This window comes from Oculina patagonica, chromosome 12 (assembly GCF_052425735.1).
Source record: "Oculina patagonica isolate OP01 chromosome 12, crgOcupat, whole genome shotgun sequence".
NCBI lineage: Eukaryota > Metazoa > Cnidaria > Anthozoa > Scleractinia > Oculinidae > Oculina > Oculina patagonica.
Window position 1 is genome coordinate 7,491,635 of NC_135769.1, and position 24,712 is coordinate 7,516,346.

Consider the following 24,712-nt stretch of genomic DNA (forward strand, 5'->3'; position numbering starts at 1 on the left):
TGGACACTAAAGCCTAATTGAGAATTTTGCCGCTGACTAATTTTGTGAGCCTGTTGTTTCCTGAATCGAGCGATCCACCATGTTTCGGTTGGGAAGATATTTTTTGAGTTTTTATAGGATTTTCGGCAGTTAAAAGGTGAGTTCTTTGTAAAATAGACTTCCATTTGCTGTTTTAAAAGTACTTTTGTGGTTATTGCATATTTTTCTTTGTGATATCATAGATACATTTGCTCTGAAATACTGATTTTTCTATTCCATGCATGGTTTTGAATTCTCTGCATTTCTGGGTACAAAATGCGATTAAACCCTTAACTGTAAACTTCTGCTTTAAAGCCTGTCTTTTAGATAGGCTTTAACTGTATATATAAACAGTCTGTAGTGTAAGGAAGATTTAGAAGGTTCAACTGTGTTTAAAACATGCAAAAAGCTTACAACAGGTCTATGACATACAATCATGTGATTTGTTCCGATTAGTGTCTTAGACTTGTCAGAAGCATGTTTCGTGTAAATCAAACCCTCAGCTTGATTGCAATTGTTGTGTAGGACACAAAATTGTGATAGGATTTCAGAACCTGTTTTAAACATTGTGACAATCGTAGCCTTAGACAGTGCTAAAAATTATAATGGGAGGGGGGGGGGGGGTGAATGGGTCCACAGATCAGTGGATTTGGCCACAAAAAGCATATTGATTATATCCCTTGATTCATTTACCAAATTGTTCATATATTAGATCATATTGATATTTTTTATAAATCTTTAACATCACCTTCGTATATGTTGTGCCATGAGCAATTAGTGGATTTTGGCGCTATAAAAATACTTTTTTATTATTTATTATTATTATTATTGTGGTTTAATTTTATCTCTGGTTTAAAATTGTTCAAACCAGTTTGATTTATTATGAGCAATGGTGGGGAACTTCTTGAAAAATCAGCTTCCTTAAACAAACAATAGTGCGGATTTCGATTTGACCAAAAATAGAAGCAGATTGAAGGATTGGGTCGAAAAATATTATGGATCACTAGATTGCATACCATTATTCACCACCCTCAATATTGAGAAATGTATGTGATTGTTACATTCTGGCATTGTGGTGTGAGCGTTGAAAGTCATGTAAACTAAGTTGTACCATCTTAATTATTAAGAATAAATTTGCGCTAAGAAATCTCACCTAACAATGTGTTATATCACATAGAATGAAGCACCAAACAGTCTGAGTCATGGGTCGACGAGCCAAAGATAAGCAGCTTGTGGCTCAAGCCTCCAGAAGACGAACTGTTCTTCAAATAGACAGAGTATCCAGACGAGAAGTTGGAGAGGGTATGTAGACTTGTATTGTTTGTAGTTATTTCTGATATGGAGGCTTTATTCAAACTGTTTATGTAGTATCTGTTGGATGTGGGAGGCGCGGTGGCCTAATGGTTAGCGTGCTCGACTCCGAGTCGAACGGCCTGGGTTCGAGGCCTGGCCGGGGCGCTGCGTAGTGTTCTTGGGCAAGACACTTTACTCTCACAGTGCCTCTCTCCACCCAGGTGTATAAATGGGTACCGGCGAATTTAGTGCCGGGGGGTAACCCTGCGATGGACTAGCATCCCATCCAGGGGGGAGTAGCAATACTCCTAGTCGCTTAATGCTACGGAAACCGGGATAAGCTCCGGCTGTATGAGCCTCATGGCTCGGACACAGACTTTACCTTACAGTGTACCTTTACCTGTGTATTGGATATATCAATAATACCTTTTCAACAACTGCAGCGGGGTCAGCTTTTGGTTGGTAAGTATAGTAGCCATTCTTGGGATTTCCCTGGATAACTTAGCCTCCCACGCAGTCGTTCTTAGGGGTGATCGTGTTTCACTTTAAACCAACAATTCCAAATTCCAATGTGATCTGGATTTAGGACCTGCATGTAAACCGGCTAGAGCTGATACATGTGGCTTCCTTTCTAAATATAGCAATTTATTTTAATTTTTAGTTAGGCAATTAGGTCACAAAAGGTCAGGTCATCTGATAGGGTGTGGAAAAAAATTAAAAATTATGCGGAAATTTTTAGGAAGATAGGGTATAATGTAATGGTCTTTTAAACATTTGTCATGGTATCAGTAACATATATACCTGAGGACATCATTAATTTTGTGAATATTTTTCAACCCCAGCTCCTGTGACAAGCGGTGTAACAAGAACAATCAATCCTAACAGCATCACAGGTAATTTATCATACATTTGGTTGTTTATAATAACATATTTTCTGCAGTACTAGTTAACTTAAACTGCACACTCTAATTTTTGTTGTGAAATTTTATTTGTTTGAGTTGTGAAACCCTAGAATTCCCTACCTGTACAAATCAACAGAAAGTTGTATTTATATTACCGGTATATGGAGAATATTAACCCTTTCACACCTGAACCGGCCAAAACCGGCCGGCCGGAAACTGCGCTGCTATTCCTGAACCGGCCAAAACCGGCCAAAAAAAAGTCATTGTTTTTACCTTCCCACCCCTCCCCCAATAAAGTACATTAGCTCACCAGCTTTCAGTCTATTGTTTTTAAGTTATTGACCAATCAAATTATAGTTACTGTGCATAACAAAGGCCTCCCGAGTATGAGAGAGAGGGATGCAAATTTTGTCTTGTATCATGACCGAGCGCGCAAACATGGCGACAGTCACGGAAGGTTTCTGTAAAGGAACCTTTTGTGCATTGTCGTTCGTGAGCGAGGAAACCACTTAGTTTATTATCAACTTGGAGATGATAAAGCAAAGAAACTTCCTTTGTGGCAGGAATTTGCTTTATCATCTCCAAGTTGACAACAACCTAAGTGGGAAAATGGCGACGCGAGTAAATCGTTTAAATGTTAGTGCTGAAGAATTCAGGGCAATTTTCGGCGATTCCGATGAAGAAGACACCGGTAATATTGACGGAGATAGTTCTGATATAGATTTCGAAGGTATCGATAAAGATGGTGAGGAAAGCGATGAAGAAATTGACAACGAAGGAGCCGACGAAAACGACCACGAAGAGCCACGACAACAATGGACGGCTAACCTCAGCAACATCGCTGCTGACGAATTTTCTGCACGATCGGGAATCGTCGTAGACGTTGGAGACGAGCCTAAAGCTGATGATTTTTTTACCTTGATGTTTGGCGAAGATCTTTTTGACAAAATTGTGGAGGAGACAAACCGCTACGCTCGCCAAAAATTAGCCGACAACCAACAACGTCTTGCTAAATGGCGCGACATCACGAAACCTGAATTGAAAGCTTACTTCGGAATTTGTGTCATCATGGGGTTGAATATTCTTCCAAAAGTCGCCGACTACTGGTCGTCCGACATTTTTATGGGCAATGAAGGAATAAAGCGAGTGATGCCGAAGAACAGGTTCGAAGAAATAAGCCAATATTTGCATCTCAATGATACCAGTCGGGAACCGGCGCGTGGAGAAGCAAATTTTGACAGGCTTTACAAATGCCGCCCTGCTTTGACCGCCGTTCTGAGAAATGTTCAGCGCTGTTATTCGCCAACAAAAAACATTTCCATCGACGAGGGAATGATAGCGTTTAAGGGCAGACTTTCATTTCGTCAATATTTACCGGCTAAGCCGACGAAATACGGTATAAAAGTGTGGATGGCGGCCGATGCTTCGAATGGCTTTGTCATCAATTTTTCTGTTTACCTAGGAAGCGACGGGCAAATTCGAAGGCGCCACGGCCTTGGATATGATGTCGTTATGGACATGGCACGTCCCTTTCTCAGAAGAAAACATCACGTTTTCTTCGACAATTTCTTTTCTAGCCCTGTTCTTTTAGAACATTTGCTCGACCAGCAAACATACGCGTGTTCTACGGTAAGATGCACACGCAAAGATCTGCCGCCATGTGCTAAGAATAAACTTCGCCAGCCAGGGCAAACGATCACGCGACAGAGAGGTAGCCTTCTGTTTACAAAGTGGCACGACAAGCGAGATGTGGCATTTTTACCGACAAATGTTTCGCCAGAAGAGCCTTCCCGTACCGTGCAACGTAAAAAGAACGGAAGAAACATCGAGATTCAAAAGCCGCGTGTCTCAGATGTTTACACGGCAAATATGGGAGGAGTTGATCGAGCCGATCAATTTCGTTCGTATTATACCGTAGGAAGGCAGTCACGAAAGTGGTATAGATATATTTTTTGGTTTCTTTTTAATGTTGCTGCCTGTAATGGCTATATTCTTGAATGTGAGCACCGAAGGGGACGCCATCAGCGGAAACGATCACAAGCCGCTTTTCGTCTTGAGTTGGGGAAGCGCTTGATAAACGGCTTCAACTGCCGAAAGCGACAAGCCAACCAAGTGGCGGATCAAGAGCCCCAAAGAAATCACCAAGCGACTCGCATCGAAGGCCGAAAAAAGAGTGTGTGAAGTGTAAATCTGCTGGCCGAAAAACAGCGAAAGGCTATCCTGTTGAAACCAGAAACAAGTGCCAACAGTGCGGTGTTGCGTTGTGTAAAGTGGGGTGCTTCGATGTTTATCATCGTGAAGACGCTTGAACATTAGAGTTCAATTCGTGATCTCTTATTTCTGTTTTAGCGAATGAAATAAACCTGTAAATATGCCAAAAACACTGGATATGACATTTATTTTCTTTATATTTTACATTTTGAAGTAATAAACTTGTATTTTAGTCTTTTGATACAGCAGAAGCTTGGAACTGAGACCGCGGTAATGGCGGCAAATTCAAATTTTTTAATGAACATGAAGTTTGGAGTGACTTAACTTAAACAATTTTTTTCCTATGTGTATTTTAAGCTTTTCATTAAAAAGAATAATGTTTCAGCAATAATTTCCAATATACAGTTTGGACTGTCAAGGCCTCAAATTCTACTGAGCATGCATGTTTTAAATTTTGGTGAGTTTATTGTGTGACTATTCTAATTAGCTCCAGGAATAACAGGCGTTCAGGCTCATGAGGCCCCCAGGAGTGAAAGGGTTAAAAGATCACACCCAACCAAGGACACTGCAATAAATTTTAGTTAATGATCATTAAACCACATGAGGATGATATCAAAAAGTCAATGTTCAAAAAATAACCTTGTTTATTTATGTGTTTGAGTCACTGATTAGGCCATTAGTCAGAGCTGATCAGAATCCTCTTATCCCCCAGTATATATTAAGTGGTTTCAATTTCCAAAAAAATCCCTTGGCTCACATCCAATCCACTATTATTTTATACCAAAAAAAGATAGTAACTGGTACATGTACCTATAATATTCTTACCACACTCAGAAAATCTCTAAAAACTTTAAACTTTAAAGGTACAGGAAAGATTTGCAAACAAATGGCTTTCTATGTGCCATATTGGCTGTATTAGGTACTCAAGGTATTGCGGTAAAAATATACAGCCACCATTTTTTTTCCATATAGCAGACTGATAGCTTAGCCATGTTTGTAACGCCTTTTCCTTTCTCTCTGATCTTAATTATCTATTTTAGGTATCGGTTTACTAGGATCATATGCTGACCATAGCGACGAGGAAGGTGAGAGACATGATAAGATAAATTCCTTTTAAGGACTGATTGGGGGAATACATGACAAATTCAATCCCAAACAAACTTTGTGTGTCTTGAAGACTCATAAAATAGATGTGTTAAATATTCATCTCAGGTGAAAAATGTGTCAAGAAATGTGGGACGGGAGGACAAAAGAAAAAAATTCAGGGAAATGAAATTCTCTCTAAAAACTTGTGCATCTTGTATTTTTTATCTTCAGTTGACACGCTTAATAGTTTTAGGTGAGATGACTGATATCTGGGTTTTTTTTGTGAGCCTGAACCTTTTTAAGCCTTGAAAAAGAAGTCAAGATTCTTAGAGGGCATTGTGGAAAAATTGGAGACCAAGAGACTGTGAAATTTAATTCAAATTCTCCAAGATTCATTGGAGATGCGGTGACCTATTGGTTAGCGCACTGGACTACGGATTGAGCAGTCTGGGTTTGAGCCCTAGTCAGGTCACTGTGTTGTGTTCTTGGGCAAGACACTTTACTCTCATAGTGCCTCTCTTCACCTAAGGTGTATAAATGGGTACCGGCGAATTTACTGCTGGGGGGTAACCCTGCGATGGACTAGCATCCCATGCAGGGAGAAGTAGAAATACTCCTAGTCACTTCATGCTATTTAAACTGGGATAAGCTCCACCTGATGGACCAATAGGCTTGAACGCAGACTTTAAGTTTACCTACCTTTACCTGCAAGACATAAATTTTTTACAAGGAGGATTATTATGCTATCTCTATATGTTTAATAGGTGTTATATGACTTGTGTCGTCTTAGATAAATATTCTTTTTCATGCAGATAATGAAGAAAACTATGACACTGCAGATGGTCAAAATGACGCTGCAAACAATGAAGAAGATTCTGCTGTTCCTAGCACTTCATCAACAGGACAGCACTCAGAAATCGATGCAAAATTAGCAGACTTCTTTAAAGTAAGACAACTAGCTCAAGATTTTTTGAGATGTTGGATACTGTATTTTCCTGAATAAAGTGCTCATGCCTTTAAATATTCCATCCTAATATACAATTATTAAATACAGTCTAAGCTCTCTTAACGGACACTCTTGTAAGTGGACAGCTCTACTTACGGCCGCCTTGTAGGAAGCCCTGTTTTAACACCCATACTAACACTGTATTTTTACATTCTCGTAAGCGGACATTCCTGTAAGCGGCCGCGGACACTTTCAGAGATTACGACTTAGACTTTTTCTTTACTGTTTCTTTGTTTTTAAGTTCCCGTAAGCGGACAACCCAAAGAAGATCCTATTTACAACCTCTTCATCTTATTTTTATCTTATTTTCATCTTATTTTATGACCGTTCGTCACAATGGTTTTACAGTAATTACAGTACTTACCATATTTCAGTGCTTGTTTTGTCGTCATCCACGTCCATCCGGTTATTGTTAGCTGGGCAAGCTCCCTTAACTGGCCATTTATCCCCAACACCTCTAGTGGCTGCTTACATGAACCATTCTCATAAGCGGCCAGCTCCAGTAACAGACCTTTTTTTCGCTTCCCGAGGGTGTCCGCTTACAAGAGCTTCGACTGTACAAGCAAAACGAATAGAAGAAGAGAAATGGAAAAGGGCAAAATATAGAAAGCTAATATGATGCCCTTGATTTAATTACAAAATAGATTAGGATAAAAAAGTAAACTTAACATAGGAGAGGAAGAAGTATGAATTAGTTAGTACTGAGCAAAATAAACCTGGTAAAGTGCTTTTTTAAAACGTTTTCTGGTGGCCATGCTACGTATAGATAGAGGAAGGTTGTTCCAAAAGTAGCATCCAATAACAGTGAGGCAAAATTTCTTTATATTTCCTCTAATAAGCGTCATCTCTCAAAGAAGCATCCACCCCCTCCCTTCCCTATCCTGTTCAAAGATAGGAAAGCTGTACATTTGAACTGAAAGTCTACAATGTGAGAAGAAACACAGGGGTCAGGGTGTGCCCACAGCGCTTTCCATTAGCCCAGTGCTATTAAAGTGATTTGTTGAGTTGCTACTTTCCTTGTTATCAATGGCCATTCAAGGCAAGTGTTTATGAATGCCACTTTTGCAGGAAATAGAATCTATGGACGCAGACACCACCAGCACTGTGGATGATGGAATGGCGAACAGACAACCAGAAGAAGCTGTCAGCTCTACGACAGAAGATGAACGCCCAGTGATGTCTGCTGCAGAAGGATATGAGGCTGGGGTAGACGCTGATTACAATGGAAATGAAGGTACCTGATACCTCTTACGTGCCTTATAAGTGATTCTTATCAACTTTAAAACAATTTTCATGGTCAGTTTGCCCTCTTATAGACCATGGAAATGAAATCAAACATTGTTTGAAACTCGAGTGGAACCGGTCGCCTAACAGGGCATCATTTCTATGGTCTATAAGAGTGTGGACCATGGAAAACTTTGGCCCATTTGTTTCATATAGAATAACACGGAAAGCTTACCAATTACATGTGTAGATGGAAAATCAGTGCAAAATCGTGCGGCATGTGAAGCCGGCAAAAGTGTGGGAAATTTCATCCCAAATGTTCTAGCTGACTTTTCACAACTCACTGTCCATTTTTTGGAAAAGTCCAACAGTTTCTAAATTCCAAAGGTTGCATTGCATTCCATTATGTAAGTTTCATCACTTTCATGGTCTACACTCTAATCCACCCTAACTTTTGATTAATGAGTGTGTAAGATTTTCTCAGTTACTTGTTGAATGTGTCCAGTTCTTCACCCTCCTCAGACATTTTAATAGCAGGGGGGCATTTTGTGGGCGCATGCGTGCAACCGCTGTACAAAGACCGCGTGATCTTGGGAATAAAAATGGTGCGGAAGATTCAAACTTTGTTTTTTGTACTGTTTATCGTCACATAATTTAATATAGACGTAAATTTCGCTAAAAAAAGTGTTTTGTGTGTTGCAAGGCTCTTATAAAGCAGATTTTCTGGCCTGCTTCGGGATCGTTGTTGAAAATAATGGGAAAATATGTGGGACAGGTAGGAAAGCCTTCACCGACAGAAATCAAACAGGCCGTAAAAAGAGGAAAACATTTATTCGTGTGCTGGAGTGTGATATATTAAGATCAAAACTTCATATCAAATCAATTGCTGTAATACAAGCAGAGTGCGAGCAATATTATAGCTTGTCGGGAGATTTTTTGCTTAAAGGGACGGCCACCAAAGAAAAGGGTTTTCCCTGAGGGGAAAGACATGTTTGGGTGTTCTGCACATGTTAATGCAGCTCATTGATGACTCTAAAGCAAGGCCAACTTGCCCTCGACTGGCAAACAGGGTTTCCTGGACACATTTAGGCGACACAGAGTCACATTTAGGCGACACAGAAGTAAAACAGTCGTTATAACAGAACGAACATCAATCTTAAAGAAACAAACGTTGAAATGAAAATTTGAAAATAACATTGTTTATAGTTAAAAATTATTTCTTAAGACATTTTATGCAGCAGTTATTAGAGCGTTTCTGAAAAATATATATATCGCTTGTTTGTTTCATGCTATTTTTTGACTGGTGATCAAGGCTAGATTTTGTTAAAGGAGCCAAAAATGTACTAATTAACATAGTAAAATGTAAACAAATAGTCTACCAGCAAAGAATTACCATAACACTTTAAAATTAAGACCGATCTCAGTAATTCTTTTCTTGTTCAACGGAATAATTGTGGTACATCGAAATGTGAAGTTATTTTGACCAATGCTTAAGTTTAAGGAAATAATCACAAACGATAGTTTCTCTGTTAGAATAAACCAACGAGAACGTACGTTAAAGAAAGCTAAAAATTACCACAATAGACCATTTTTTAACGCTACATTCGCAGCATTAGACGATAGTTCAAGTACTTCAGGCTCCATCTATCATCGGTAGACGCTGGAGATCAAGGTTAGATTTTGAGATTTTTGCATCGTGAGAACGATGAAATTGCAGTTTTATGAAAAATCTGAACAAAATCATGACCACTCGCTCAAACCCGGGATACTTGATTATAACATCGTATAGTTAAAACTGCTGTTTTATATTTTAGTACTAAGTAGCCGTAGCGCTTTGTCCGTTTAGATCTCCCAGCTATTAAAAACATGGGCAAGGTATTACGGTTCTCGACATTCGGTCGCCATTTTGTCCACGCGCAATGTTTAATACACATAGCCAAAGTCGATCAGATAAGCGGCATGCCGACACCAAAGTATGCTGGTTGTTGTCAGAAGATAAAGCAAGGACTCTTAGTATCGTATACAGCAAATAAAACTTAAAACACCTTTTATTTTGAGCTGAAAATTAGGCCATAAATTGTGAAAAATATGTAAACAATCGATAGCAGAACTTCTCTGTCGTGCGCACTAGCCCATATCGACGCATGCGCACGCAAAATGCCCTCCTGCTCATTTTAATAAGGATCCTGTAACAAGGTGTCAATGAGGAATTTCACCAGATCAATAGATCAAGTCCTCACCAAATCATTAGGCTGTGGGTGTTCAGAGCCCGGTGGATGATACTATCAACTGATAAATCAGTATCCAATAGAAAGCATAATTTGTTTTGTCAACACTTATCCACTGGACAGCAATTTTTCCAGCGGTTAATTGTGTTATCCACTCTTTGGACAACTGGGCTGAAAAGTTTCCCATTAGTTTGAAACACTAATACATAAAATTAACTCCTTTTTAAACAGGTGATATGTACCCATGGCAGGCATGCCTCGATGAAGCTACAAACTGTTATTACTACTGGAATGTGGAAACAAATGAAGTGCAGTGGCACCCCCCTAAGCAGCTATCATCTGCCGCTCCTGATACGCAAACAGCAGATGACGATAATTCACCTAGTCTTGACGGTGAGGAGAAAGGCGAACAAGGTTGTCAAGAAGATAAAGATAATAACACAGCAAAAGGTAATTTAAACATTAATTTTGGTTTGCAAGAATACTATTTGTCTGGACAGCTTACAAAAGCCCCATCCATGCTTATCTGGATGAATTTGTTTAATATTTGTTTTGTCATAGAAGTCGTCGTCGAACTTTAGAGGCAAAAATTGAACCTACAATGTATATAGAGGATATTACATGGTGACGAGAAGATATGAATTTTATGTTTGAGTGGCAAAAACATTTGTTTTGAGTCATGTGAAGTTTCCTTCTTTATGTTTGTATTTTCTTGCTTCTGAGTACACGATTTTAAATTGGCTTCAGTAAACTTAACTTCTCTATCACTCACCATCTTCCAACCAGCGTTTGGCAAATTTTGCCAGCCATACAGTGGTGCGAAATGACGTCATCGATATCCTCATTAGTGAGAATATGGAAAATATGCCACTATGGTCCCAGATGTAATTTCGTATCAATTTTTATTAGTGGTCTATTTTCCAGTAAAACACTCGCATCTATTTAATAAATACAAGTATTTTTCAAAAATCATTGCAATGTAGACTCGTGCATGTACCTCTACATCCTTTTTTCCTAGAAGTAGAAATTGAAGAAAAACTATCAGAAGATGCATCTGAAAACGACAGCAAGGAAGCAAACTCAAAAGACAACAGTGATGATGATCTTGACAGCTTTCAAGTGGTCGACACATGGGAAGATCGAGACAATGACACTGAACCACCAGGAGAAAAGAAGGCTGCAGTGCAAAAGTCAAATAAATCTATTGACGATGAAGAAGTTCCTGCAAAAAGACAGAAACTTGTGGATGTAGATGAAGACTCTGATGATGATTTTGCTGTTCAGCTGCTGGAAGGTCAGCGCAGTAATTCTACTTAAACTGATTCACACAGATTTGTGTAATTTTGTTCAGATAATTTGACGGTATATTAAGGCGCTATTTCCAAGTTGATTATTCCTGTACAACAAATTGGACTTCTAGATTTTGTTATAAATTGAAGTTTTCAGTGTTATGCGAACTCTAAAATTCAAAATCCAACTAATGATTACATTCTTCGCTGCCATCAATCATAATTATGGCAACAGCCACCGAACCATTAAAAACAGAAACAAACAAAATGGATCGAAATCTTCTAACCACAATTTACAAACATGACCTTTTGACCTTGTTGAAGTTAACTTCTGTTTCCCGAGAGGTCCACGATGATTGGGGGTTGGTCAGAAATTGCATATCACTGAAAACTGCAATTATCACATAATAAATTACAATTACAGACATATCGGATGACACAAAGGCCTTCACCATTATTAATCTTTAATGTTGGTTTATTATTCTCAGACACATACGAGAAAGGGAAACAAGACATTTTGGTTGAAGAAAGCATGGAGATGTCTGAAGATGAAGCCGACAAAGAGAAGGATGATAACAAGGAAGAAAAACGTTTGTTGCCACCTGAAGTCTTTGAACATCTAAGAACTACTGCTGGCACGGAAGAGAAGAAAGAAGAAAAATCGGTAACAGGTAATAACTGAAGAATCAGACAAAATTAGGATAACTTAGTACTAAAAAACACTGTTAAAGCATGATTTTGAGACTAATAATACCCTGACTCTATTCAATGTCGAGTCAAGAAGCTGAAATTCTAAACAAAGTGTTTTAAAGAGACGAAAACAACTTTGATATTAGGTAGAGTATGTAAAGTCAGCTTTGGAGTTAAATTTTGCTCAAACATAGCACAGGCCTTAACAGTCTTTTATAAGGTAGATATATATGTTTTGTGCCCCACTATAACTGCACTTTTCTCAGACACAAGGAGAGGACATGATGATCATTATAGTAGCAATGGCAATGGCAGTGATGATGACGACGATGATGATGATGATGATGATGATAGCAACAACAATGATGATGATAATGATGATCCACACAAGGGCACACGTTTTCATAACTCCCGTGACCAACTTAAATGCTTGATTGCCTATCTAGGAAGAAAGTGGTTTAACTCCTAGTGTTAATCTCTTTGAGCTTCTTGTTTTGTTGTGTTCTTAGACAAAACAATTAAGACAGAATCCACTAGGAAGTCGAGTAATATTTATTAAAGTTGGACAAAAATCAATTTTCAGAATAATTTAAATCCTATTGCGTTATTTCCTGCCCTTAATAAAAGGTAAAGATGTAAGTAATTATCCGTGATAACACCAACAACAATTTCTTATCAGAGTCTGAGAAAATGAATTTCAAAGTTTACAAGGTATGGGCAAAATCTCACGTGTAGCCATTTTGTAAATTCGTCTTAAGCGATTCAGTGGAATTCAGCGGAACTTGAAAATGTGTTTTCGATGTGTGGTGTTGTTAGAAAAGATTTTTTTTTTATAAGATATTTGAAGCAGTAACAAAAAAGTTTGCAATAAGGTGGAAATAATTCTGGTACAACAATTTCTTATCAGAGTCTGAGAAAATGATATTTAAAGTTCACACGCTATGGGCAAAAGCTTACATCTTTTAAGCGATTCAGTGGAATTCAGCGGAACTTGAAAATGTGTTTTCGATGTGTGGTGTTGTTAGAAAAGATTTCTTTCGATAAGATATTTGAAGCAGTAACACAAAAGCTTGCAATCAGGTGTAAATAGTTTTGGTACATAATTTTGTCCAATAACTACTCGAAGTCCTGGCGGATTTCCTCTTAATAACTATCACAGTTTCTCTTTCTTCGTCAAGTGTAAATTCACAATTTTCATTAAAAAGAATAAGTGATACTTCCAGTTCACTGGGGCATTCTGGCAAAGTTATAGGCAGAGTGGCGGGGGTAACTTCCCTTTGACAAGCTTCCCATCCAGGTAGATGGACTTTTTGTTTGGCAGAATATGTAAGGCCAGCAAGAAAGGCCATTGATCAGGCTTGTACATAACGGCACCAACTTGCTCAAAGGGCGTTTATTGTTATAAATCATGTTTATGTTAGATGTAAAACTACAAACCAGTTGATCGCTTTGTTATCTGAATTATGCACAATTTTTTTTTCATCTAGTAGAGGAAAAGAAGCAAAAATATAATACAGAAGAGGAAGATTACAGGGTAAGATAAGGAGTTACATTAAGCTCACACAATATCTCTTTGTCTACCATAACTGTAGATTGTGTCTACAAACTTTGACTTTTTATCTATCCTGAGTGAAGTTGCCCGCTACACATTGTGTCGTGTCTTTTGTGCTTAAATGCACGTGGGCGCGATTGTTAACGTAACTCTGAATAATTCCGTGTTTTGCATGCATGTGACATTTTGATTTTGGGAACGAGTATTTTTTGACTTTGTAATTAGATTTGGAGCGGTTAGTTAGTTCGCGAAGTTCGCGAAGAAAGTTACGAATTTTCAGAGAATTTCGAAGCGAAACGTAGACGAAATGTAGGGCTGCGTAGACACGCATGGCTTAGAGATGTACGTTAGCTAAGAAACTCTGATACCGACTGGACTGGCCGTGAAATTCACACATTGGATAATAAAAATTCTAAGGCAAGCTATTCTTAATTCACAGTTGAAGATTTTGGAACTGACATCAGTGCTGACCAACAAACTGGATTTTCTAGAGGTCTCTCGACAGGGTGTGTCCGACTTGAAGATTCTGCTCATTGAAATGGAGGTAAGCAGTGGGTAGTAGCTTCTTCTTTCAGTGGTAGGCTTTGTCCTTGTACAGCATGAGAAATAGTAAAGTGATAAATGATCATCGCAGTGAATTTTCAATTTAAGCAATTGGAATAAAGAAGCCTGAAAAAAATTCAAGGCTTCAACAGGATTCGAACCCGTGACCTCCGCGATACCGGTGCGATGCTCTACCAACTGAGCTATTGAAGCCACACAATTGACCTCACTCCCAATAGCTCAGTTGGTAGAGCATCGCACCGGTATTGCGGAGGTCACGGGTTCGAATCCTGTTGAAGCCCTGAATTTTTTTTCAGGCTTCTTTATTCCAATTGCTTAAATTGGAAATTCACTGCGATGATCATTTATCACTTTCATATCCATCCGCAGTTCATATATGAATTATTTCATATACATTACATCATGAGAAATAGTACCACATGAAACTGCTACTTAGTAGCTTTTTGGTTGGTTGCACATTAAGGTTTCATTCACAAAAGACTCATAAAAGTACAGCTTAACAGCTTAATTTCCTTAAATGGCCACACCCTAGAGGTTCATCTACAGGCTTAAGGGTTAGAACCGCCAATGTTCATAAAGACACCCAACTCCAATAAAATGCTTGATGGTCAAAGCTTGCAGACCTAGGAAAACATAAAATGGGCTAACCATTTTTTGCTCGTTAATGCTCATTTGTAAACTCAACACAAAACGGTAGCAACGAGGTACAATGTAAGCAGCAAAACTAAGTTGACTTTATATTCATCTCCAGACGCGAATCAGTGATTGGCGAGAAGGAGCTTTGGACAGCCGTCACTTGGTCCACAAGCTCTGTGAAGCCGACAAGCAGCTCAAGCAATATGAGGAGTCTGCGGCCCCCCCTGGCTGGTCGTGCCACTGGGACAGGTACTGTATCAGTCTTGTGTTTTGCCAGGGGGAGTATCTTGCCTGTTTGGAGCAACAGGCTTGGATTCATAATGAACTGTGCACAGCTAGAGACTGTGGTAGTTATCAAGTTGTCGTAATGGCTTCTTCGGGTTCAACATCATCTTTTAAGAAGTTGGTCAGTGTTATGTTCGCGAAAATATCAGAAACTATTCATCCTTCATTGATGTGATCCACGTGTATGTGTTTCAATGTTCTTTCCTTCGTGTGAGCTCTTTGTTGCATGTCCCTTCATCATGTTGTTTTTTTCATGTCTGTGCTGTATGTGTTGTTAAAATGTTGGCCTGTACACTGTAGTATTTCTCCTTGTGTGAGGTTTTAAGTAAGATTTGGTTAAAGACGTACTTGTTAAGTCGTTTATCACTGGCTTTGAATTTGATTGAGAAGGTTAGTTTGCTAGAAATCAGGAGAAAAAATGTGGCATACATGACAGCTTGCCAAAGCACAAAAGAAAGATGTGATTAGTAAAAAAATTCTTTGCATGGGAATTGTTGGAAGGAAGGAAGAAACCTTGTTTATGTGTTGCCTAGCTATAGGCAACAGATAAAAATTCTGTGAATGATCGTTTCATCACATAGACTAAGAGCTAAAGCCTAAATCTGGTTAGCATTGAGATATAAACATTGCACTTGAGTATAGCACTTGGGGAAATATTGTCATTCTTGACAAATCCTCATAGAATTTCTCAGATTTCTAATTCAATCTGTAGTGACTCTGGCACACCAAAAAATGCTCACATTAAGTTGTCATTATCACAGCAACGTTGTGTTAATGAGTGAAGTCTCTACCAAAAACTGCCTGTTCAGTTATGAGCTTTTTTACTAAGTCATTTGCCTGTCTTGAAATTATGTGATTACAAGTACAATGTAGCAAGTGTTCATCTGTCTGTCTGTCTGTCTGTCTGTCTGTCTGTCTGTCTGTCTGTCTGTCTGCCTGCCTGCCTGCCTGCCTGCCTGTCTGTCTGTCTGTCTGTCTGTCTGTCTGTTTGTCTGTCTGCTTGTCTGTCTTTCTGTTTGCCTCTGTATGTCTATGTGTCTGTCACCTCGGTCTTTGTTGTATTATGGACTGGAATCCCTGTGACACATCAAGATACTGGACTCGAACATACCTCTCTGATGATTGCTGCCGCCTCAGCAAGACCAACAGCGCAAGACAAGAAACAAAGTAGGACATGAGCAAGGTCAGTGGAACTGTATGTACAAACAACTTAAACTCCTTAGTCTACTACAATAAGTATGGCTGCTTTTAATTTAAACATTTATGTGCTTCTTTGGTAATAGATTCTTGACCTAAGAGTACGAGAGTACAAGAATCAGTTACCAAGAAACTTGGATTGAGCATTTGTATTGAGTGAGGAAGTCATGCTCGCAGATAAACATTGTTTTTGAGCAGTACAAGCAAGCAATTTGGTGTAATCTTAAAACGGGGTTTCTTTAAATTTCTAACAAATCTTCCCTTGGAAGCAATCTTCTGTCATGCATGGTGTTTCACTCAATATAATTGCTCTCCAGTTGTAATCTTAAGGGAAATGTTGTCGTTGCGTAGCATCTCATTCCCCCGTTTTCTTGTACTCTGTTTGCTTTTGGCAGGACACACAAGCGTTATTACTACACGAACAAGGTGACAGGTGATTCTCAATGGGAGTATCCATCAGAGGACACTAGGACAGATGCCAAGGAAGACACACCCTCAATAGAGATACCTGTCCAAAGCTCTGCAGCCACAGTCACAAGCAATCAGAGTCTAGCAGCATGGAGCTTTCCAGGTAAAACGTTTTGCCGTAAAGGATAAGATGACCCATCTTGAAATCTGTAGTCAATAACTTTCAAGTTTGTACTTTGCAGTTCCCCTTCAGTCTTACCAATTATAAAAAGTCTTATTCATTTTGAACCGTCGTTCATTTTGGACTTACTACTACCCCATTGATGTTTCCACGGCCCACAGAGCCGGAGCATGTCATAGAAGCGATCAGAAATATTGCTTTACTCCCTGATAAGATACTAGCTAATGAGTTTTTCAAACGTAATATGGTATCATTTGAAGTGTCCTTTCAGTGGAAGCTAGTTTTGTGCACGGCAAAAAATGATCAAGTTTATCGTGATAAAGATCTTCAAAAGTCATGTCAGGCTTGAAAACTCAATTCTCTGGACACATTTCCATACATTCCATACCATACATTTTATGTCCGTTTTAAGAAAATGGTAGCTTGCCACTTTCCGTATAACTCTCATCTGATGAAAAAAAAAACCATTCTGTTTCCCTCAGCGTATGTACCAATGGTTCAAGCACCCGCAATGTCAGTTGTCCTGCCAACAGTGCCAGTGGTATCCTCATCAGCTAAAACAGGTATTACTGGTTTGCATGTGACGTTATCAAAATTCTGAAAACCTGAACTACGGACCATATTAAGGAATTTACTCTCCCTCTCTAGTTCTTTCTATGTCAAAGCAAAATGTTCTAATATTTTGAAATGAGCGATGCTGTCTTGATATTCAGTTGTTGATTGTTCTGAAACCGATAGACTAACGGAATAGATCCATAAACTCCTGAAACACTCTATAAATTATTTTTTAATAGACATAAGACATTGACAGTTGATGCTATCATTGTAACCAAACATTTCATATGGTCGATGCCATATCTGCTCGAGTTGTAAGCCCGGACTAGGTGGAATCTGTGTTCTGATTATTAGATGGAATTAGGCCTTGATAAGGACTCTTTTTAGACCTAAGTTAGATTCATGCTTAGGTTAGGGATAGCGATTGTGACATGCATTTTGCAAAAAAATTCTAAGTATCGCTATAATGGCATTGTCCATTTACGAAAGAGAAACATGTTTCTTGTCCCCAATGTAGGCGTGTACGTAACTCCCAAATGGTATAACATGAGAGACACAGCTGAAATAGGAGAATTTTCGGTTCAATATTATACTTTACCTATGTTATATGTTGTAATTAATTGTTTAATTGTTTTTATTTAGAGTCCTTTGCCAATCCTCCTGTTCCAGGAACAGATGAAGGATCTGAAGCTGTGCCATTCACCGCCTCATTTTCATACGAAGTAGAAGAATCACCTCCCCCTCCCCCAGGTGCGGGTTTTGCTAAATTCCTTTGCTGATCATTTTCGTTTTTTTTTATGATTTTAATGGATTATGTATTGACATAGATAAGGTAAGGCGCTTACCGTGGGTACGTTGGTAACCCAGTTTTTTTGGGCGCTGGTGCTCTCGCAACAACATTGTGGTTAGGGCAGCAGCTCTCTCTTTTTTTATTATTATTATTATTATTATTCATTCAAAAACTTTACATACATACATTACAGAAAATTGCACAACTACACAAAAATACATTTCTACATCGCACCCGTGTGGGCCTAATTGTTTATAAGTAAATCTTTCCCTACTAATTATCTAATTTAACCGACAAATATAAATACAGTCGAAGCTCTCTTAACGGACACTCTCGTAAGCGGACAGCTCTACTTACGGTCGCCTTGTCTGAAACCCCGTTTTTACTCCTATACAAACTCTGTATTTTTACATTCTCGTAAGCGGGCATTCCCGTAAGCGGCCGCGGACACTTTCAGAGCTTACGACTTAGACTTTTTCTTTGTTTTTAAGCTCCCGTAAGCGGACAGCCCAAAGAAAATCCTATTCACAACCTCTGTATCTTGTTTTTATAAATAAACTTCACATCGCCATTCGTCACAATGATTTTAAAATAATTACAGAACCATATTTCAGTGTTTGTTTTGTCGTCATCCACGTCCGTCCGGTTATTGTTAGCTTGGCAAGTTCCCGAAAGCGGCCTTCTTTCCCCTACACCTCTAGTGGCCGCTTACGAGAACCATTCTCGTAAGCGGCCAGCTCCAGTTACGGACACTTTTTTCGCGTCCCGAGGGTGTCCGTTTACGAGAGCTTCGACTGTATATATCTATTTGGACATTCTTATAAAATTTAGATTACATTCTCCATTTTTCCATAATTTATCTAAGTTCTTATTTTTAGTGCATATGTACTTTTCAGTTTCGTACTTTTAATTAACTTTAAATTTGAAACCTTGAATATTTGGCAGTTCTTTGTTTCTTCTACACCCCCATTAATATATTTTCCCTATAAGTAATAAATAATCAAGTAAGGGGCATTTTGGTGTTAGAACACCAATTAGAATAACTTTTAAATTGAGATGAACGTGTTGTTTTGTCAAGGACAAGTAATGCGATTCGAATTCTTTCCAGAAAGACCTTGAGTGTGGACTTTCATAAAAAAGATGATGCATTGTTTCTGATTCGTGTTTACAGAAAGAACACAGATTGTCTGCAATGAAACCGATTTTACACAATTTTGAATTTGTGTAAAGTATAGGGTAGCAGCTCGCGCAAGCTCTTACATGTATGGCTCGCTACCCTTCAAGGGAATAACAAAACAAACAACAGGAACAATGTCCCTAGCCCCCAAAACAATAGCAACTACAAGTGCAATAAGGGACGGACCATTATTCTTTTGGAGGGCGGGGGGGGGGGGGGGGAGGGGGATGAAAAATATTGAAAAAAATTGTTTGCAGGGCCTGGAAAGACAAAATAAATTGTTTGCAAACACGATATGTATAACAAAAAATTGTAAGAATTTCGAAAAAAAATGTTTGCAGAGGTGCATAAACTAAAAAAAAAAATTTGCAGAGGAAAATTGTTAATCCCCCCCCCCTCCAAGAAAATAATGGTCCGTCCCTAACAAGGACATCTGTTACTCTACTGAACATAGCCTTGGAACATGGTAGTAATAGTAATAGTGACAATGGAATATTTGTTCTCAGCCTTATCATAGTTAGAGCTTTCATACTAACCTTAAAGTCCCCAAGAGTGACCTTCGTGAAATTTCTCCCAACAATATCAGTACCAAATAGCTTTGATCTTTTAACAAATTCTCCCACCTTATACTATAAAAAAATGTAAGAGATCCGTCTGGAGAGATCTCTGTCACGGACACCGCATGTTGACACAAGCAGCTATTTCAAAAAGAAATAGTGTTTTCCTGATTGCAGAGCGATAAGCATAATAATACGATGATAATTGATAATTGATAAGTAGTGGAAAGTTTGAGGAAAGATGGGGTTTTTCGAAATTTTTGAGGAGATCCTTAGCCGAGAATGAGTATAAGGAAAGAATTACAAAGCAGTGAAGTTTCCATTGGCCTTCACTTGCCTTTAAGCGGTTATTCTTCCGTGCGAGCGAGCGCATGTTTATCTTTGCTACAACGTGTTGACATTGTGGTTACGAGCGTTCTTCTGATTGGATAATAGCCGCGACTGTATAAATAGTTCACATCGGATAGATCGAAAACAATACCGTTTCGTCCCAGAGAAACACAACAAACATTAGCCATCGTAACTTAGGTCCTTAAACTATCTTGCTCATTATTTTATTTTAGGAACAGACGATCTCCCTCCCCTCCCTCCAGTGGAATCTTCTGCACCCCCACCTCCACCCCCAGAACCAATGGAAGCCCCTCCCCCTCCTCCTGGAGACGAAATGCCAACAACTTCCATAACAAAATCTGCATCGCTTTCTCGACCTGTCGTGGACTACTCCGATTTGGACATGGCTAGTGCAAGTCCCCCTCCTCCTCCTTTGCCATCAGCAGTTCCACAAAGCACTGAAACTCAGCTATCGACACCGCTACAGGTTCGTGAGATTTAAATAAAAATGACGATCTAGTGTATTCCTGTTCATTTTGCTTTGTTATGTTTTTATCTTGCTTTTTCTTTTTTTAGGAGACGGTGGTTGTTGGATTACCCTCGCCAGCGGGAGTTGCTACAAAGCCAAAAGTCAAGAAGAAGAAAAAGGTGAGACGTGAAGCTGGTACTAGTTTCCTTTGCTACCTTTCTTGGGGCTGTCGCGCAATGGAGGTACATTCGTGACTGCTGTAATAAGAGATGATCATAGTCTGCTGTCACGCAGTATCTCTGTCTCCTCTGATCTCGACACTGCCCTGGGCTTATACAGGTTGGTTGGGGTTTAGGATGGGCTTTTTACTGGGGGAGCCGGAGCCTATATCTGGAGAGGAAAAGGGACGCGTTATCTCCGGCATAGACAAGAAACGTATTTGAAGGCTGACTGACTGCCTGACTGACTTACTGGCTGGCAGTGTGTGTGTATGTGTGTTTTTCTGTCTGCCTGTCTACTTGCGGTTGCCTCACTGACTGACTGAATAGTGACTGACTGACTGACAAAGACCTTTGATGAAATAAGTCACATTAACTCTTATTTTTTCACGATGGTGCAAAAATCCTTATTAAAAATGCTCTCGATTCAACTTGAAACAAGAAACTTCAAGCAGTTTATAACCGTGCGGTTAATGTTTGACAACCTCTAACAGTTCTTTGGCTAGAAAGGGACGGCGCCGCACAGTAAAAAATCTTTAGAAAAGCAGTCAATTGCGAAACACACAAGTCGTGTTTGCGTGAGTCACTGAGTGTGCGTGAAATGAATTTCCTTCACCGCGTCATCTCTTGCTTTAAACCACATGTCTGGCCGGATAAATTCCTGCTTACGCATGCAAATATTTATTTTGTTCCGAATGTTCAATAAAATAAACCCAAAACAGTTCATGAATGGCATTAAAAGAAGTCCATTTCCCGCCAAAATAAAGAGAAGACTGAGGCCATCCCGTTGTATTTCCCTTTTTAGCGTCGTCGGACGAGCTTTTGCAAGTATAAATAGAGCATACCTGAGTACGTGATGATTCAACGAGTAATTCCCCTGGCGCAATGACGTGTATCCCGTGCCTTGACACATTCTTGCTGAGCTTGAAATTTTCGTTTCAATTCCCAAAATAAACGCAAAACAAGAATTGAAATATTCAGAAAACAAGTCGTTGTTTTGCAATATTCAACACGTTCCGGGTAAATTGTACGACTTGTACTCGCTTCGAGCTAAACGCCTGAATAACACAAAAATACATATTTCACACAAACAGAGCGCAGAGTATTCGTTAATATTTTTAAAATAGGTGAATGATTATTTATTATAGCTACAGGCGAGCGACTGCGTGGCATTGTGGTAGTTTTAAAAAGCTTGGACATGTCCAAGCTGTCTTTGGTATCGTTATGTGATTATTCAGTCCCCTCCTGGTAAAACACTCGAATGACACAAAAATATACATTTTGCTCTAAACAAAGAGCAGAGTGTTCATGTTAAACGAGATCTTGCGTGACCGTGACCAAGGAGCCGGCTGAGCCGCGTGGGTCTGGAACGATTTACCGACAAAACAACAAACGACAAACGACAAAAAAAATGCCGGCCAGTTATGAACCGGCTGCGCACCGGTGGCACGGTTAAAAATGTTGCTTTAGCAAGGCCGAGTTTACCAAACGCCCCAATTTTTAATCACACGAATTGGTCTGTCTTTTCCAATATAGCCAATTATATCTTGCTAGTAAAAACAAAGCCAAGTTAGTAAAAGAAATGCCGTTTTTCTCTTCAGACATCCAAAGTTGGTTCGGCGCTACTTTCGTCCAAAGCACGGAAGGTTTCCTCTCTAGTTCAGAAGTGGCAGAGTGTAAAACAACAACAACAAGAGCCGGTACTGGACAGCAGTGAAGACGATGAGGAAGAAAACGATCCTGTTCGACAAATAGAGGACTGGAAGAAAGAACATGTGGAAAGGTATTGGGTTATTTCAATGAGCGCCAGAAGTGTTGAGACACTCGGCACTTTTTGAGTACCATGGACAAATTTTACCTCTCACCCCTTCGATATTACCCCCTCCCCTCCCCCCCGAAACAATGTTGGATTTGCTATCTGCAAAACGTGCCTCGTTTAGTTTGTGTACAACACTGAAAAGGTGTAGGGGAATGTTAAAATTAGTATTGATTTCAACCAACTGTCTCAAGGACTTTTGTCGCTCATTGTTGATTTAAAAGGCGATTTACACTCAAACTATCTTTTTGAGTTTGTCTAATACCGCATTCACACTACCAAAACCTATTTGGTTAATTCAAGTTTCAAAAAAATAAAAATCAGCAACAGAAAACTGAAAAAACTGAATGTTACATAGGGTTTCAGTAAGCTCTAACTTGTTCTGTCGTTGTTCTAAATTTGAGGCCAACAAACATCAGCTAACAACTTCAACAAAGAAAACAATATAAACCATGCTTAACTTAACAGCTTTTAAATGTGTCTTAGCTTTTAGTTGCACTGCCCTCAAATGGTTGATCGAAGCCATCCCTGTGACTTGTGTACTCTCTCTATACTATTTCGGGGGCGAAATGACCTCATGAAAACTTTACCAAACACGCAGTTGTAGAAACCGCGGTTTTATTGAGTAATTCATGATCAATAGGTAATATTAGGAATATTGTAAGAGACGTTTGTGCGTCACCCTTATGCAAGAAACCGCATCGCGGTGTAAAATCCTTTGTACGCCGTACATGCCTATGTTTTCTTTGACCTTTAGCATGGGCTACAATTTCTAAATGTGGTACGGTCGAAGCTCTCTTAACGGACACTCTCGTAAGCGGACAGCTCTACTTACGGCCGCCTTGTTTGAAATCCCGTTTTACGCTCCCATACAAACTCTGTATTTTTACATTCTCGTAAGCGGACATTCCCGTAAGCGGCCTCGGACACTTTCTGAGATAACGACTTAGACTTTTCCCTTGTTTTTAAGCTCCCGTAAGCGGACATCCCAAAGAAAGTCCTTTTAACAACCTTTGTAACTTGTTTTTATCAATCAACTTCACATCGCCGTTCGTCACAATGATTTTACAGTAATTACCGTACCATATTTCAGTGTTTGTTTTGTCGTTGTCCACGTCCGTCCGGTTTTTGTTAGCTGGGCAAGCTCCCGTAAGCGGCCATCTATCCCGTACACCTCTAGTGGCCGCGTACGAGAACCACTCTCGTAAGCGGCCAGCTCCAGTTACGGACACTTTTTTCGCGTCCCGAGGGTGTCCGCTTACGAGAGCTTCGACTGTATTTGGTTTTGCACTCCCATGAGGAGAAAAAAGTCCTCAAAACTGTTTTGAGTAAGGTAAAACCCGTTTTCTACCTTACATTTTGTTTTCTCCAGTGGTCAGGCAGCTTACAATCCGAACTTTCAAGAAATCAAGGGGGACTGGCGAGAGAAGATCCGGCAACGTCGAGCCAAAGCAAAAAGTGGGGCTGCTGCTGACCAGAAAGACACGTAGACACTAAACAGTAGATCAGGCAGAGAATCAGCTTGGCGCCCAGTCCTCCATACTAGAACACGGCACCTTGAGGCTAAACGGGCAGAATCGACGAAGAAGAGTAGAAACGTCGCTCCACAGATATGGTGATATTGCGAACGCAGGAAGATAAGAAGTATTACAAATTCCATACTCTTAGACGCTGTAACATTGTTTTCAAAATCTGTAATTTAACCAAAAGTTATACTCTTTTAGAAAAAAACATATTAATCCTTGCACTCTTTGTTTATCAATATACAAATTCTCTTTACTGTGTCATACATTTCTTGTAAAGGTGTTTTTCTCCTTGGTTATCAGTTGATTTTTTCTCATTTCCTGTACGCCTGACTTTGTGTTACGCGTGATATTGCGAGAATAAGATATTAGTAGGATGGAAAAGACTTTGTAAGTAGTGTACATGAGAAATATATTAAAAAATAAAAACACCGCCGGTTATATAATCATTGTAGTAAGTTAACAAACACTATACAGGAAGTAACATGTTTAAAGAAACCGGTATCG

At 39.3% G+C, this 24,712-nt stretch overlaps 2 protein-coding genes across 3 annotated transcripts in view; one reads left to right on the forward strand and one right to left on the reverse strand.

Annotated features, from left to right (window-relative positions):
• LOC144631300 (kelch-like protein 28) overlaps positions 1-24,712 on the reverse strand; it is an 80,757-nt gene that overhangs the window by 17,223 nt on the left and 38,822 nt on the right. The gene's annotated exons all lie outside the window — the stretch shown is intronic.
• Positions 25-24,651, forward strand: LOC144631294 (uncharacterized). 2 transcript variants are annotated; one of them, XM_078489702.1, is made up of 19 exons: positions 25-136; positions 1,196-1,320; positions 2,154-2,204; positions 5,465-5,509; positions 6,323-6,456; positions 7,585-7,750; positions 10,200-10,418; positions 10,987-11,262; positions 11,746-11,928; positions 13,435-13,481; positions 13,939-14,043; positions 14,815-14,948; positions 16,577-16,752; positions 17,253-17,333; positions 17,968-18,075; positions 20,413-20,666; positions 20,756-20,827; positions 22,468-22,649; positions 24,055-24,651. In XM_078489702.1, the coding sequence occupies exons 2-19, from the start codon at positions 1,221-1,223 to the stop codon at positions 24,170-24,172; spliced, it is 2,451 nt and encodes an 816-aa protein (XP_078345828.1). In that variant the 5' UTR covers positions 25-136; positions 1,196-1,220; the 3' UTR covers positions 24,173-24,651. The 2 variants fall into 2 exon arrangements, with proteins under 2 accessions (XP_078345828.1, XP_078345829.1); XM_078489703.1 differs by having other exon boundaries at positions 13,438-13,481.

Coding starts and splice junctions, on each gene's coding strand:
- LOC144631294 (XM_078489702.1), top strand. CDS start 1,221: ATGGGTCGACGAGCCAAAGATAAGCAGCTTGTGGCTCAAGCCTCCAGA. Junction 7,751..10,199: donor TGATTACAATGGAAATGAAG/GTACCTGATACC, acceptor CTTTTTAAACAG/GTGATATGTACCCATGGCAG. Junction 10,419..10,986: donor AGATAATAACACAGCAAAAG/GTAATTTAAACA, acceptor CTTTTTTCCTAG/AAGTAGAAATTGAAGAAAAA.